At 42.8% G+C, this 16,889-nt stretch overlaps 1 protein-coding gene across 3 annotated transcripts in view; it reads right to left on the reverse strand.

The window, feature by feature from the left end:
• The window catches only part of LOC310762364 (schwannomin-interacting protein 1), a 388,732-nt gene that overhangs the window by 303,531 nt on the left and 68,312 nt on the right, over nt 1-16,889 (reverse strand). For all 3 annotated transcript variants that reach the window (XM_083613315.1, XM_083613307.1, XM_083613317.1), the window contains exons 2-4: nt 12,129-12,193; nt 8,942-9,022; nt 2,562-2,712 (exon numbers count right to left, since the gene is read on the reverse strand). In XM_083613315.1, the coding sequence (XP_083469441.1) occupies nt 2,562-2,712; nt 8,942-9,022; nt 12,129-12,193 (297 nt within the window). The remainder of the gene's footprint in view (nt 1-2,561; nt 2,713-8,941; nt 9,023-12,128; nt 12,194-16,889) is intronic.

Raw genomic sequence — 16,889 nt, forward strand, 5'->3', positions numbered from 1 at the left:
AACAGGCCCTAATTTTATAAAAGAAGAGCATGGCATAACATTTGATGCAATGTGGAAGGAAACATTATAACTCATCCTCTGAAGACTGGCATGGAACAATCAGCTGAGATGTTCCCTCTGGCAAAACCCTTAAACTGCACCAGCTAAATGACCTGTTCCTTTCTATTTGAGGTAGCCACCGAAGCAAACTGCAAACTATTGGTTATCCTTTCAGCACCATAGACAGCAGTCCCACTTGCAAGCCACTCTAGCCTTGCAAGTATCCTGCCACACTCATCTCTGTTGAGATCCCCCTTCCAGGCCCTTTCCCAAACACTCGCTATGACTTCTGTTCCACATCTATCTATCTATCTATCTATCTATCTATCTATCTATCTATCTATCTTCTGTACCAGGAAGAGGTCAACTTATCTAGGCTCCCTTTCTTTCCCCCAACTTCAATACATGCACAGCCACGATGACTTCCTGCTCCTTCCTATCGGCCATAGTTTGGTGGTAGATTATCTGCTTTGCATGCAGAAGGGTCCCAGATTCAATCCCCGGCATCTCTAAGTGGGATTGAGAGAGAACCTTGCTGGGAACCCTGTAGAAGTTGCTGCCAGTCAGTGTACACAATACTGAGGTAGGTGGACCAGTGGCCTGACACAGTATAAGGCAGACCCCTGTGTCCCCTATGGTGTAAGGAACTCTGAAAGAGTCAGTAGATTCCCAGTGGAAACTGCCAAAAATCCAAGATGGTTCCTCCAAACATTGCATTCCATAGTTCATTGAATCCAGTTCAACTCCATTGAACTCCATAGTTCAATGAATCTAAGGCAAGAGATGCATTTTGGTCTTGGTGTGAGAGATACTATGATCTGAAACTGGGATAGGGTATCACATTGCCACCCAGCTGCAACAGAGGGACAAGTGAGACATCTGACCTGCCCTACAGTACCTTTATGAAACAACCAGTCCCCAAATGTACTGATTTTCCTCTTCCTTTTCGGATTGTATCTTTCAACCTTAGAACCAAGGGAAGTCAACCTGTGGCCTTTCATATATTTGTATTATTTGTACTTGCCTCCAAGTAGCTCAAGGTGGTGTACTTCTCCTTCCCATTTTATCCTCGTAGCAACCCTGTGGCATAGCCTAGGCTGAGAGACTGTGACTGGCCTAACATCACCCAGGGAACTTTATGGCTGAGTAGGGATTTGAGCCTGGTCTCCCAGGTCCTCGTCCGACACTAAATCACTGCACCAAGCAAGCTCTTGTTGTTGCACTCAAATTCCCTGAGGAATAGCCATGCTGGCTGGGGATGGTGGGAGTTGGAGTCTAAAAGCATTTGGAGGGCCCCTGGCCAGCTTACTAGCCATTATTTTAAATGGAGAAAACCCCCAAAAGCTGTGATAGAAAGGCAGTATAAAATGCAGGAAATGAAATACGTACATAAATAAAACTGCTATCTTTTCAGCTATACCTCGAATATCCTTGCTGTAAGTAACACATTCACCTCTACAAAGAGACACAGGAGAGTCACAGAAACATAGAGTTGACGGGGACCACAAGGGTCAACTAGTCCAGTTCCCTGCAATGCAGGAATCTTTTGCCCAACGTGGGGCTTCAACCCATGAACCTGAGATTAAGAGTTTCATACTCTACCAACTCACCTAAGTGTGAGGATGTGCAGTAAAACAAGCCCGCGAACCGTGTAATCACATAACCTTCCCAGATTCAGGGGACTGAGATGTCACTATCAGGATCACCGTGGGCAAGTAAGGTTAATGCCTTCGCTTCTCAGCCATGCCCTCCTAAAGATTGGTCCATTTACATGGCTATGAGGCTTAGTTTTGAAAAGTTCCCGGGGATGTGGGTGCAGCTGAGGAGTATAGGTGCATACATTACATGTAGTTTTACCCTTAGACAGAATAGTCTAAGTAACATTGTTTAAAGCTGGTTCCCACATTACCATCTGGGCATATGGTTTCCAAATAATATAAGTTAGTATTAGTTCGTATTGCCACTATGGTCCCATGTTCACAAGCAGCTGCTTCCAATAGAGGTGTTGCATTTGACCTTCAGTTCATTCCCAAGAAATATCCCTCCATTCTTTTGTAAATAGTGGAAGGGTTTTTTCCCTCCCAGATAATGTGATCACAGCAGAAAGTCACTGAGGAGAAACAAAGCTGCCTTTGCATGCGCTGCAATGGGAACCCAAAGCTTAAAGAGATCTATCTGACCAGAGTCTGGATAGTCACGGCATAAATAAATGCAAATCTAACAGTTACTTTTCCAGACTGAAACAGAGGTAAGCACAATAAACAAACAACAGGAACGCACCGAGCATATCCACATTCCCTGTTCTCATGCTTCTGCAACTAGTTCAAAGCTCAAACGTGATGCTAGACTTTGCAAAATCCTCAGGCAGAGCAAAGAGCTACCAGAGTCATCTGAGAGCTAACATACAATGAGAAGTGGCCTGGAAACACAAAGAGACTCTTGACAGTATTTCTGAGCAGTGATATTAGCAAAAATATATATATATTAGCAAAACAACCTTTGAAGGGGGAAACTTTACTTACAGGGGTGCTGCCATCTGAAAAGGTGTTCATACTGATTGAGCTGCTCATCTTGTCAGATGACAAGGAAGGAGGTGATGGACTGCGCTTCTCCAGATGCTCCTGGCTCTGTAAATCTTGACGCTGTAGATATTCACGCCATGCTCTCTGAATGCTGTATGTAATTTGAAACATGGGTGAATAGAGAAACCTCTTATATATGCGAGCACTACTGAAATATTTCCCTCCAATGGGGGCCTGATAGAAGGTAATCTCGCAGAGCCAGAGTGAAATTTTGCACAGTGTTGGAATTTAAATGAGAATCTTTTCAAATCTCTCTTTTGAAATTGGACTTTCAAATGTATGCTTTTCCAAAAACATAGGGTACAAACCCAGCCCCAACCACAGCCTGCTTGTTTCTTTTCAAGGGAAGAGCTAAGAGCATGCTTCAGGCTGCAGACCTCTGCACAGTTACCTGCAGTAAGTCTCACTGAACTCAATGGGGCTTACTTAAAAAAAGATTTATACAGTGGTACCTCGGGTTAAGAACTTAATTCATTCTGGAGGTCCGTTCTTAAGCTGAAACCTGAGGTACCACTTTAGCTAATGGGGCCTCCCGCCGCCGCACAATTTCTGTTCTCATCCTGAAGCAAAGTTCTTAACCCGAGGTACTATTTCTGGGTTAGCAGAGTCTGTAACCTGAAGCGTCTGTAACCCGAGGTACCACTGTATAGGATTGTGTTGCTTGTCTAGTTTATGAAGTTTTAAAACAATAATGTAAAGTATCAACTTCAGTGGCGTGTGGGGGAATTCTTCATAGGGGAGCAGTTAGGGCCAGAGGCACCAACTTTCAAGGATGATTTGAGGGGGGGCGCCAATGTTATGTGCGTGAGCATCGCACCTCCCTCCCTAAGCCAGGCAGAAGCTTCCCAGGCTTTGGGAAGGAGGCACTAGGCTGTAATACTTTAATACTCTAATTTGCCAGGAACATTTAGGGGACTAGCCTTGATCCCTTAGTCCACTGACCACGCACCACTGATCAACTTGTCAATTTCTACACGAAATCTAACAGACAGAATTTAGCACATTGAAGGGTGGGGGAAAGCAAATTAGGAAGAGCAGGAACTTGAATTTAGACACCTCTGACTTATTCGCTTCTCTCCACCAACCAACCCCACCCCCATCCTTCTTAAGCTTTACATTTAGCCAGTGGTGGTTGGTGGTAGGGAGTAGAATGGCTCACCTGGTTTCCCAACATGAGGTCAGAGGGTCAAGAGGGTTAGCGTGGTGCAGCCACAGTAGCAGAACCAAAGCAGCGCTTCTGATGCTGCACCTGCACCAACCTCCCCTCCCTCTCATCTCAGTTACCAGCAGCAACCTTCGCACTGGGAAGCCAGGTAAGCAATGCTGCTCCACTCCAGCCCCACTTGTGCCCACACAAGGGTAGCCAGGCGGAAATGAGGACAGGGTTTGCACCCCTTTCAAAGCTGTGCAGAAAAGGAAATTTCAGCAACTGTAGCTTTTGCAATAAGCTACACCTGCCGATATTTCCTCTTCTGCACAGCTATTAGAGGTGCACAATGTCAGGAGTGCGTGCAGGAGCCGGGCCCTGTGACTGGTAGGGCCTCGCAGGACTGGGGCCTTCCTGAGTTTGGCCTGGAAGGGCAAGGCACGGCCACACAGGTGAAGACTCGTAGCACCTGGTGGTATATAAGACCAGTATTTCCCTCTGGCTCTTTGCCACAGCAACACACTACCCACCTAGCTGTCCTTTGGCTTCCTGACTCCTGGTATCCTGACTCTTGGACCCTTGGCTTCCTAGACTCTTGGTTTCCTGACTCTTGGCTTCCTGACCCCTGGACTGCTGACCCTGGACTGCTGATTCCTGCTTCCCGACCTCTATCCTGGTCCCGACGTACCAAGCCAGGACTCCAACTGCCTGTAACCTGGACTGTGACACACAACTCCATTCCATATTTTGCTATCTGGTTACCCAATCCTACCCACTTACCTACACACACACACACACACACACACACACACACACTGCTTTTCTAAAAAGAGTACAAAGCAACTCGATTTGTTTTAGATTAAGGGGGGGAACCCCCAATACAATCTTATTTAATACATAGACATAAGCACAGATGTATTAATGTGTTAATTAGCTCACCAATGCCAAGGTGTCTGTTATCAGCAACAATGATTTTGTGAATGGCCCCTGTTAATAATGCAATTATCACCATCTAGGCGTTATATATTTTATTTCCCTCTGACCTCAGTGCTCACAGCCCCCCCCCAACATGTGAATACACAACCATAACTTGGGATAACACTTCAGACATCTGATGAATAGAATGTAGTCAATGAAAGTGTATCCCATAATAAATATGTTAGTCTTTACAGAACCACAAGACTCTTTGTTGTTTTTGCTGAAATAAACTGGCAACACAGCTACTCTGGAACCAGAGGAATATGCAACACAGACCATGGAAAATATATGCATTTGCTACATTTTGATATGCACAATCTTAAAACAGGTTTCCAATACAGTCTTTAAAAAAAATGGGATTATTGAGAAGGTGCTCGGTTACAACTATGTGTTTGACACCAGGTGGCAGTGTAATATCAAATAAATTAGCTTTCAAATTAGAGTAGTTAACTCAGATAAAATTTGCTCATTAGAAGAATGTCTGTATAAATCCCATTTGGCACCTGTATTGGGTTTGAAATTGTTTCTATGTCTGTTTATATTATTGAGGCGTATATTGTTAAATTGCTTTGGGTTGTTTTGAGGGAAGTGATTCATACACAAACAAAATCCCAGACAACAACTCTACAATTTCTTGTGCCAATTCTTTATTTTATTTTCTATATACTTCGGAACTCTTTTTAATCCTCCTCCTCCTCCTCCTCCTCCTCTTTGGCATATACAGGCTAAGCACCTAAGCTCTTTACTCCACAAAGGCCAATATATTTTGCATCATCCCGAGTTCTTAGTAAAAACACAACACAAAACCAAAGACTATTTTTTTGTTGGGAGCCACCCAGAGTGTCTGGGGCAACCCAGTCAGATGGGCGGCATATAAATAAATTATTAGTACTAGTATTATAGGAAGGAAGGAATATAACCTGTTTTCTACCTTTAGAGAATAAACCATGTGTTACTTCCATTTAGTGATGGGTGAGCTCCTTCCATTTAAACTGGAAATTTAAACTCCCATCATCCCAAACTTAGCAGGACCAGTGGGCAGGGATGGGAACTGTAATCCAAAAACAGCTGGAGATCCAAGTTTGGGAAAGCCAGGTCTACTTGCAGGCTTCCCACAGGCATCTGGTGGACCACAGTGAGGACTAGATGCTGGACCAGATGGGTTTTTGGTCTGATCTTCTGGGGTTCTTATGCGTAAGTATTGCAGTGCACAACTATATATGCATCAACGATAAACTGATTTTTTCAGTACGGAGAAGGCACTCAGTTAAAGAGAAGAAAAGTAAAGGCAGTTACATTTCTAAAATGGGATCTAGAATTTTCACATCCGCACCACTTGCTTCTATCCAAACCCTACTTAAACTCTTCGTATTCTTTCATCTACCTACAATCTGCTTCACTAAAAGGCATACACTTGGTTTTAATTTGAAATCTTCATGTCCCATAAATATTCTAGTAGTATTTTAACGTTCGCTAAATTGCTTGAGCTTGAGCTTTTTGATCTGAAAGTTGGATTCAGTTTAGTAATGGAAAAGGTTACCTAGGAAAAGTAATCTTTGGCAAGTCTTACAGAGTCAAATTGAGGCTCAGACTACAGGCCAGAGGCCAGTTAAGCCAGAGTGGGGAAACTCACCCCCCCCAACACACACACACTGATGTTGCTGGACTCCAGCTCCCATCATCCCTCACCATTGGCCCTGCTGGTCAGGGCTGCTGGGATTTGGAGTCCAGTAACTTCTGGAGTGTCACATGTTTCCCACTCCTGGCTTAAGCACCCATCTGTTCTCTCTCTTCCAGCTGGGAAGATGAAGACCTATTTTTTAGAGCAAAAGTTCATGAGCGGGGAAGATGCTAAATGCTCTCCGAAGGAACAAAGGAAACTGCCTTGCACCAAATCAAGCCATTGGCCCATCAAGCAGCATTGTCTACTCTTGACTAGCAGAAGCTAACCAGGGTTTTTGAGAAGTGTCTTCCCCAGCTCTACCTAAAGATGCTGAGGACTGAACCTTGAATCTGCACATGTAAAGCCTGTGCTCTGTCCCTGAGTTATGGCTCAACCTGTGGCTTATCTGCTTCTGATTTAGCAGCTTTTTTGAGAGTTGCATCCCCAGATACAATCAATTCTGCCACCCTGCACATTGCTAATCAGTGTGCTGGAGCATCTGAGAAGGGAGGGGATGAAAACCTTTTTACCTTCCCTACCACTGCTAAAATGAAAGGGAGGGAGTGTATTCTGGGGACTGGGAGAAAAGGCTTCCGGGGGGCAGATGAGAGCATAGTCAGCCAGTAACTTATAAAACACCCAAAAAGAGGTCAAAGGAGGACACAGATTTGCATCAAAATTGCATGTGCTAATTTACATATACAGCTGCAGTTAGAAATGTAGATCTGTGTGCCTGCTCATTTTGCCATTCAGGTGATAACTGGCTTCTCTGAAAAGCTGGTTATAAATACACATCATCACAGAAGTGCCTTGCCAGGTGGGGTGGGGTTTCTATGCTAGCTTCCCAATAGATGGGTCACTGCTGCTTACCAGGAAGAGGAGAGGAAAGGGTGGCATGGCAGGGAGGTCAACATGCTGGAAACACATTGGCAAGAGTGCCAGATTGGTTCCACTGGTGTGTTTGCACCACACTGACCTTCCTGATACCTCACCTCAATCGCTTGCGGCAACTGATGAGAAATTTGCATAGTGGCTCCACCCCACCTGGGGAACTGCTTCTGTATCCTAATTCAAAGTGCTGGTGTTGACCTATAAAGCCTTAAACAGCTCAGGAGCTACCCAGACCCTGAAATCATTCTCTGAGGCCCTTCTTCATGTGCCTCCTCTACAAAAGGTCTGGAGAGTGGCAACACGAGAACGGACATTTTCTGCAATGGCTCCACATTTGTGGCGCTTTCATTATACACATTTAGGCATGAGATGAAAGCAAGACCTTATATTTATACACAGACAAGACCTTATATTTATACGCAACAGTAGCCACAAGGCTATTGATTGCGAAAAAATGGAAAAGTGGTATTGTACCGACAAAAATAGAGTGGCTTGCCAAATTATTGGAGTACTACAATATATCCAAAACAATGGGAGAAATTGGAAGGATCTCAAAAGAGAAGATAGATAGGGCCTGGAAGGTGTTTAAAAGATACTTGCAAAACCATATAAAAAAATCAGAACTCCTGTTAGAATAGACAAGTTCCGTTTCAAATACTGAAATACCAAATAAGATGGATAACAATGTGTAATAGAAAAAGAAGTATGAAATTAGGCTAAAGGTGCGTGAAAGAAAGTAATAGAAGTGGAAAGAAATTGCAATTGAGTAGATTGGAAGTCTAACACAAAGGTTAGTGGGGTGGTGGATGGTGATGGGAAAAGGAATTATTTGTGGGATTGAGTGTAAGTATGTTTGAACACTTTTAAGGATTGTATGAAATGTATGTTTGTATGCTTGTATATTTGTAATATATGTGTATTAATGATGAATTATTTTAACAATAAAAACTTATTAAAAAATTTTTTAAAAAGAAATAAAAAAGAAAGCATTCTTCTTTGGATGTTTGACATCTGACGCCCTTTTAAATGTGTTGTGGAGGGGGTGGCTGCTGGGGTTCCCCCCTTATTTTCCTTATGTATTTTGTGTAATTTTATGTTGTGAACCACCCTGAGATCTATGGATGAAGGGCGGTATACAAATTTAATAAATAAAAATAAAATAAAATGACTTCAGGGCCCCTGCTCTACATTCGTATGAAACTTTTTATATACACTGGCCTCTTTTGCATCTGACCACCGTAGAGAAGCTTTCAGATAATGTAACATCAGCCTCTCAGCAGCCACAAAACACCTGGGATCCACCATCAATACCTATCTTCTTTTTTGTAACACGCTGACTCTCTTCCATCTTCCCTCGGAATTCATAACCAGCAAACAAAATGTACCGTGCAAAACTTCCTCTGTGGCTTTTGTACTGCATTTGCACTCCACAGTAATTTTCAGTTTATATGATTTAAAGGGATCAAATATGCTCTTGTTACCTTTTCCTGTTAGATTAATCCTCACCTTACGTGTAAGGAAGAAGAATGAAGACACTTAAAAATCAAAGGCAATCAGCCAAATAAAGCATCTCCCTAGAGCTCCAGCAATGTTGCTGCATTTCTAAAGCAAACATAAAAGCGTAGACTTCATATCACTTACACTTTCACTTTGGATTCCAAGGGCTGTAAATTAATGTGATATTTCTCAATATTATTCTCCACATCCATAGCGAGCTGATGGCTGTAAAAGAGAGGTTATCCATTAAAATCTATTTCACCATGACATTTGTAAAGTCTCCAAGTACATAGATCCATTTAAAAGAGAACATGCTCCAGCTGATTACTCTGAAATGGGTCTCCTTTGGAGAAGACACGGGGGCCAATGAGGGAAGTGTTGCTGGAGATCTTAAGGCTAGGCTGCCCTAAAATGTTGCCAAAAGCAGCATAGTGGGCCAGTTTAGCATTTACCTTTGCTTGGACTTCCTTTCTTGATGTTTCTGATGCTGCTGGTTCTTCCAGCACCACATTATTCAAGCTGAAAACAACCATACCTCTTCTTATGCAATTGATGTGCTTTGTGAAACTGTACAAAAATTAACCAAGGTTGGGTCCTGAAACCCAAGGTTGCTGGGCCAGATTTCTGTACCTTTCACTTTTGCGGGCCGACTTTGACAGATGGGTGGAACCACCCACCTGTCAATCAGCTGCCACCATAATGACATCAGGAGATAGACACCTTTCAAACTTCAAAATCAGCTGAGTGGCACTAGAAGCACACCATAAAGGTGTGGGGCAAGTAACGGTGGTTTGTGGGAAATTGTGCAGGCCTAATGAGAGGTCCAGAAGTTTCCCACCAATGCCTTAACCCTTGCAATTATCGCTCATGCAACAGTACTTGGTAGATCAGTAGGGACAGGGTTGGTGCTGCGGTCTAAACCACTGGGCCTCTTGGGCTTGCCGATCAGAAGGTTGGTGGTTTGAATCTCCGCAACAGAGTGAGCTCCCGTTGCTCTGTCCCAGCTCCTGTCAACATAGCAGTTCGAAAGCATGCCAGCGCAAGTTGATAAATAGGTATTGCTGTGGCGAGAAGGTAAACAGTGTTTCCATGCGCTCTGCTTTCTGTCACAGTGTTCTGTTGTGCCAGAAGTGGTTTAGTCATGCTGGCCACATGACCCAGAAAGCTGTCTGTGGACAAACACCGGCTCCCTCGGCCTGAAAAGCGAGATGAGCGCCGCACCCCATAGTCACCTTTGACTGGACTTAACCGTCCAGGGGTCCTCTACCTTACCATTACCTTACTTGGTAGATCATTATTATCATCACTTCTCTCTTTGCTCTGACGTCTCCTTTAATCCTTACTCTGGCTCCTTTTCCCAATTCCATGTAAGTTCTTGCCTTCAAAACCCTTCATAGCTTTGCTTTCTTTCATTGGTCTGCTTGCATTTTGAAATACTTCCCTATGTGTGACCTTTGCCCACCAAGTTCCCACAGACGCCTGAAGATCTCCTGCTACCTCAAAAGGATTTACCCTTTCTCCTTTGTTGTTGCTTATGCTTCCCACAATACCTCCATTGGTATATCACTTCTATTATTTCCTTCAGGTCCCTCCTCAAAATACTTTGGCTCCATCCTGTTTTGGGACTACAACTCCCATCATCCCTAGCTAACAGGAACAGTGGTCAGGGATGGTGGGAATTGTAGTCCCAAAACAGCTGGAGGGCCAAGTTTGGCCATGCCTGCTCTACTCCATATACCCTACTGCAGCGCGCTCCCATCCTGTCCAACCTTTGCGAGCTTGTAGACACATTTCCCAAGAAAATAAGTACAAGGTAGCAGTTGGGCTTGAGCCCCAGATACTAACCTCCCTAAAGCACTTCAAAATACACATTTCTGAGAAGGAAAGCTGGTGATGCTCAAAGGAAACACCCACCATCCACCCCCTTCCTCAAAAAAGGCCCCAAGGCAAAAAAACAAACAAACTGAAACAGGCAAATCACCCCTCCCCAAACAGGCACCCCCTAAAGATGTCCCCCAAAGACTCTCCAGCCCCTGCCAGTTCCCCAAATTTACTACTCAACAGCAGTGTTATTTTTGCATTCCCTATATTCTCTTTTTATTTATTTTTCAAGCAGTCCAAGCAGCTGGGCAGCAAAACTGTTATGTACTGAGTTGACTAGGATCCAAACTGCAGCAGTCTGATTGGTCCTAGAACAATAGGATCCAAAAGGCAGCAGTCTGATTGGTCCTAGAACAATAGGATTCAGAATGCAGCAGTCTGATTGGTCCTAGAACAAGGCAGCGGTATGATTGGTTGGCAGGAACCACCCAATCATGCTCCAGATAGAAGTGAACCCACAACCTGATTGGCTTACAGTAGAATTCCGGAATTAGCCAATCATGTGCAGCCCATTGTGTAAATAATGTATATAAAGCAGATACTTTGAGGGGACATTCATTCATTCCTCCTCACCACTATGAGCTGAATAAAGAGCATGAAATCACTTTGCGACTCTGAGTATATTTCAAAAACATTGACTTCCAGATGCCCTGCCTTCTTGCTTTCCTTCCCAAAGAAGAATACCTCTGGGCCACATGTACATGGTATTTTAATATTTTGTTTGATGTCTTCATACACTTGACACAATCGCCCACCCACTTCCAGATCTTGAAACAAAGGAAGAGAGATAATTTCTACAAGTAAATTAAAAATTGAAAGGAAAGCAAGGGAAGAAAGTAGGGCAGCTAGAGAGGGCTATTCTTTATTTTCCTGAAAGCCTAGCCACTGCCCAAAGCTTTTTAAAAAAAGAGAGAGCAAAAGATAAAGTCCATAAGGGCAAGAGGCCTCGGGGCACTATGGGAGGTGACAAGGGGTGCTGTGGTGCCTAAATATACGTAACTGAAATAATTGCCGATTCTTCCCCCTTATATTCTTGCCTTCATTTCCCCTCCTTTCCTCCGCTGACGGCCTTCTATTAATGTATAGGTTGTAAGAAGGATGTGTCCTCTTATACTTTATAAAAGGCGACACCTAGATGATGCTACATAAAGGATAAACATGCAGATAGATGCAGACATAGAAGCTCATTTTAGAATTATATTAAAAATAAAGCAAGATGCTTAAAACTAAATGAATTCCTATCCCACTGATATGACTAACAGCACGATGCTCGTCTATTCAGAAGTAAGTCTTGTTGAGTTCAGTGGGGATTCCTCCCAGGGAAATGGGTGTAGGATTACAACAAAACTTTAGCTGAGCGATCTCATTAAAGCTGAACAAACCTAAAAGTCTCCATTAAAATCTACACAAGGTTTTTACGTGGTGGCAATCCAAATATGTTAGTACTTACTTTTCAAGCAAGTATTTCCCATCACTAATTTGCTCCAATATATGTTGCAGCTTTTTGAGTTCTTCCTGTAGTGGGACAAAAATAAAAGATGCCAATGTATTAATTTGATGTACTTGGTATTTGCCTTGAAGCAAGACACTGCAGCTCTCAGGATAACCGAATGCCTATACGAACCTGCAAGCAGAATGAGTGCAACAGCCATCTCTTCATATTTGATTCCCAACACCTGATATATAGAGTTATACCCCCTCTGATGCTGCAGACAATATAGCCATCACAACTAGTATCGACCCTATTTCCACGACTGTACTTTGTTTGAACTTTAATTTGTTGCAACATGTCCTGGGACCTGCTGGTAAATGGCAGGTAATGATTGATGGTGATACAGACAGCAATCTCATCCTCCTTGCCTCTCATGCAATGGCTGCTGGTTCCAGCTGCAACCTTTGCTGGTGGGAGAGGAAAGCTGTAGATCTAAAAGGGATTGGACAAATTCATGGACAACAGGTCTATCTGCCTGTTAGTCATGATGGTGACCCACATGCATGTCACTTGCTGAAGACGAAGAGTAAGAAAATATTATTAGTTCCATGTCCCGCTTATCGGCTTTGTGAAGGCTACCCTGTGAAGACTCAATGGACATTTGGTACAATCCAGCAGGGCCCCTCCTGTGCTCAGGTTAAGTGGATTGCCCCATCCGGTTAATATGAGATACAGCTGGAGAAAAGGGTCGCCTAAATGATGCCCATTAATTGGGGTGCGGAGGGCAAAGGTGGTGCAGTGAGGCAAAGATGAGGCAGAGGAAAGGGAAGGCAAAGAAAAGCCAAGCAAAGTCTGTGGCAAAGATTATTAATAGCAGGACAAGAGTCCCCTGGCCTAACAAGAAAAGCAGAGGGATAAAACATATAAATAGGCTCTGCCCTTGATATGAAAAGCAATTACCTGTCCCTGAGAAATGCATCTTTCTGTGTGAAGGGACCTTTGCTGACATGCTTTTCATTAACAAGTTCTAGACTCAGATTTAACACAATAAAAAGTTATTCAGGCAAAAACAAACAAACCACAAAAGGCTCAAAGAACCCAGATAAGACTAGAAAACAAACACATCATCTCTAACTTAATATATCTCGCCATTCTCTACTGTGTATCAATCCTGTACTAATTTAACATGAAGTGGACTTGAAGGCAATTTAAGAAGCTGAGGCATTGCTTCACGTCTTCCTTTAGCTCATTAGTTTTAGAATGTAATGTAAAGACAAAGGCCAATCGGAGCTAAGTGAGGCTCAGGGTGAATTGCTTGCCAGTTTGCAAGGTAAAAAACCCTCAAAGTTGACAAGGTTAAGATCATTCTAAAAACAAAAGGAAGAAATGTGCATTGTATATTGAGCCAAAGCTGACCTGGGAATAAATCTGGGAATAGAAATAAAGTTTTGGAATTGTTGGCAAGGAGACCCATAACTCAAACATACCTGTGTTCTGCATTCTCAGATAAAGGGCCAGTTTAGGGCTGAGTCAAAGGTCACCTAATACTGGAGCTACTCCTTTAACATCTGTAAAAGTAAAGGTACCTCTGACCATTAGGTCCAGTTGTGGACTCTGGGGTTGCGGGATCTCACCCCGTTGCGGGATTCGAACCGCTGATCTTCTGATCGGCAAGCCCCAGGCTCAGTGATTTAGACCACAGCGCCACCCACATCTGTAGAAAATACTAAAAATCAATGGGCTGGTTGCAGCATATTTTATTGTTGCTGCTGACAGATGAATGAGTATCAGGGTGAGGGCCTTCTCAGTGCTGGCCCCCATTTGGAATTCCATTCCCAGGGGGATATTATGGCATGTTACAGTTGATTTTAAAGTAAATTCTGAAGGTATTTCATTCCAGTGTGCCTTTGGTGGAAGTACCGTGCTTGAGGTTTACAGGGGCTAGAGGTTTTAGGTTCATGACTTTTAGCCTAATGCATACCTGGCCTCCTGCCAGTGGCTTTGCTGTGATCACCAGGAGGGAGCTTGACCAGGAATCTGAACCCACGTCTTACTCTGTCCAACATTCTATCCACTCCTGTGCTGCTCCTTGGTTAACTGAGGTTTACCAACTTTTGCCAATTTCCCTCTCCCTCCTGCCTACTCCAGTTCCACCTTCTACACTGTTCCAGAGAGTTGTGGAACCATCTGGAAGACTGTGGGGGCAGCACGGGGTGGGGGAGGGAATCCAAAAAAGTCACCCCCCCAAAAAAGTGGCTTACTTGGTGACCCTGCTTGTGTGTGTTCACCATGCCAACCTTCCCAATGCTTTGCCTCTATCCTCTTCTTCCCAGTAAGCAACAGTAACCCATCTGCTGGGAAGCTAGCAAAGCAGTTCTGCACCACCTAGGGAGCCACTTCCTCCAGCTGCAGGATCTCTGCAGTGGCTCAAAAGACAACTGTTGACAGAATGAGCCTTTTCATCTGCAGAAGGCAAAGCCTGGACCCAAGCCAATGAGACTGCAAAGTTACAGTGTTCTGAAAGTTCCTAGATGGACCTTCTACCACACACACAAAAAATAGTCTTAGGTTCCTGCTGTGGGGAAGCAGAATTTTCAGAAATTAAAAATGGACACTGCATCACAGATTTGCTAATGATGCAACTTTCATTTCCCATCAACTTGGAAACACTGATCAGTACTTCAACAATGTATCAGGTATAAAGTAGATTTGTCAAGATGCGTTAAAAAATGTCTTCCAACTTCTCATTTTCTGAATGACGCACCCCCTAACCACTTCATCAAATGGCTGAAATGTTGCAAGATGATTTTAAACACTTACCGTTGCAGACCAATTTAAAAGCCATTTGGAGGAGCCCAGTCATTAAACTCATCTTCCATTTCCAGATTTCCTCAAAAATAGTTTCTCCTTTTTGACATGTGTAAAACTCAGAAAACTCCCCAAGTTTTCCTGAAAAATTACTTGCCTATAGTACTTGATTCTAAAAGATAACCTTTTTCATTTTCCAAAGCACTCCAGCGGTCAATTTTGTTTTCAGTGTATCCCAAAGCAACATAAGGTAATTTAGAATGTGGAAACAATTTACAATTGACTTTATATATAGCCAAGGGTGACAAAACCTACATGACTTACATAAATCATTTTGTGCATGTGTTTGACATCATTTTATATTAACCTAGGGGTAAAGACTTAGTAAAAAACAACAACAACCCTTTCTAAAAAATGTCTGCAACATTTTTTGGACCATTCAATCATTCGATTAAATATTATTGGCTTGTTTTTTTATGGAAAGCTGTAATAGGACAACTACAAAAGGGGCTAGTAAAATTTGCATAATTTGGAAGAGCAGAAGACATAAAATCTATACTAATTTCAGTTTTGCATCATTAAACATGAAGTATTGATTATTGCTCCTTGCAACAAAATTTATGAAGCCAGCCATGTTGCTGTGTCCACATAAAGTGATTTTGATGTTTTGCCCTGAGACCTCAAGTGCCGTAAATGATGGCTGCTGGTGACAGGCTACAGCTGAGATGCTGTTGTTCCAATTCACAGCCTTAGGAGATACATCTCCTAGATTATGCCGGGAGTGACCCAGCTGCAAACTCCAACTTCAGAAAATTAAATTGGAAGCAGTCCAAACTTCTGTTGAAATACACGGTGAATTACGAGGCTTCTATAAACTTGTTATAATGTAAATGTACTGTAAAATTCAGTGCCATACCTCTTCTTCCCAACCCCGCTGTTGAGAAAGGACATTAATAGTTAAAGAAACGGGGGGTCCAAAAATGCAACCTTGCTTTTTGAAAAGAGGGAGTGTTACTCATTTCTTGCTTGTGTCTATGGAGTTTGTAGATTTATATTGTTAAGGAATAATATTGTGGTGCCGTACGCAAGTGTTACTTGGGAAAGTCTATCAAGGAATGAAGTGCAGTAGGCCATTTTCTTCTCCTCTAGCTACTTCTCCCAGCTCTGCCAACATTTCTTTCACACAACTGGTGATGTCCATGTGTTTTCCTAGGCAATGTCAGAATCACACCCTCACAACTTGATCCCATTATGCTCTGGTAACCTTTGAATTTCTTAGGGGCCAAACATTCAATACCTATATATTTATAACAGGGACTCCCAAACTATGTTCTGTGGACCATCAGTGGTCCACAAGCTGCATTCTGGTGGTCTGCAGCTTGTCCACATTAAATATCTATTATTAATTTAAATTCTATTTTTATTGCTTCTTTTCTTTCTTATATTGTATGTTATTGTATTTCCATGTGAATTACGCGGGATTCAAATTGTACTACAACAATACAATATACAAGATAAAAAGAAGCAATTAAAACACAATGAAAAATCACAGAGCACCTATCAGAGTGCATGTCAATTGCTACAAAAGCAGACCCACCCAGGCCTTCAGCAGTTTTCAAGTAGTATGTTGGGTGGGTTTTGGGGGGGAAGTGCTAGGTTTACAAAAAAAAAGAAAGATGTAAATTTTCATTAAAGTATTGTTCCTGGACAATCTAGAAAAAGGACAACATAAGAAATGCATAAAATTGATCAGCATATTAGGGGCACCCAGCAGATAAAAAATAAATAAATACCCACAGAACGTATAATACTTAAAATGTCTGAGCAAATAAAAAGTTTCACCAGATGCCTGAATGAAGTAACACAGGTGCCTGGTGAACCTTTCTGGAAGGCATTCCATGATCTCTCTCTCTCTCTCTCTCTCTCTCTCTCTCTCACACACACACACACACACACAGCAACACATCACCT

The sequence above is a fragment of the Podarcis filfolensis genome (assembly GCF_964270895.1).
Source record: "Podarcis filfolensis genome assembly, chromosome: 5".
Taxonomy (NCBI): domain Eukaryota; kingdom Metazoa; phylum Chordata; class Lepidosauria; order Squamata; family Lacertidae; genus Podarcis; species Podarcis filfolensis.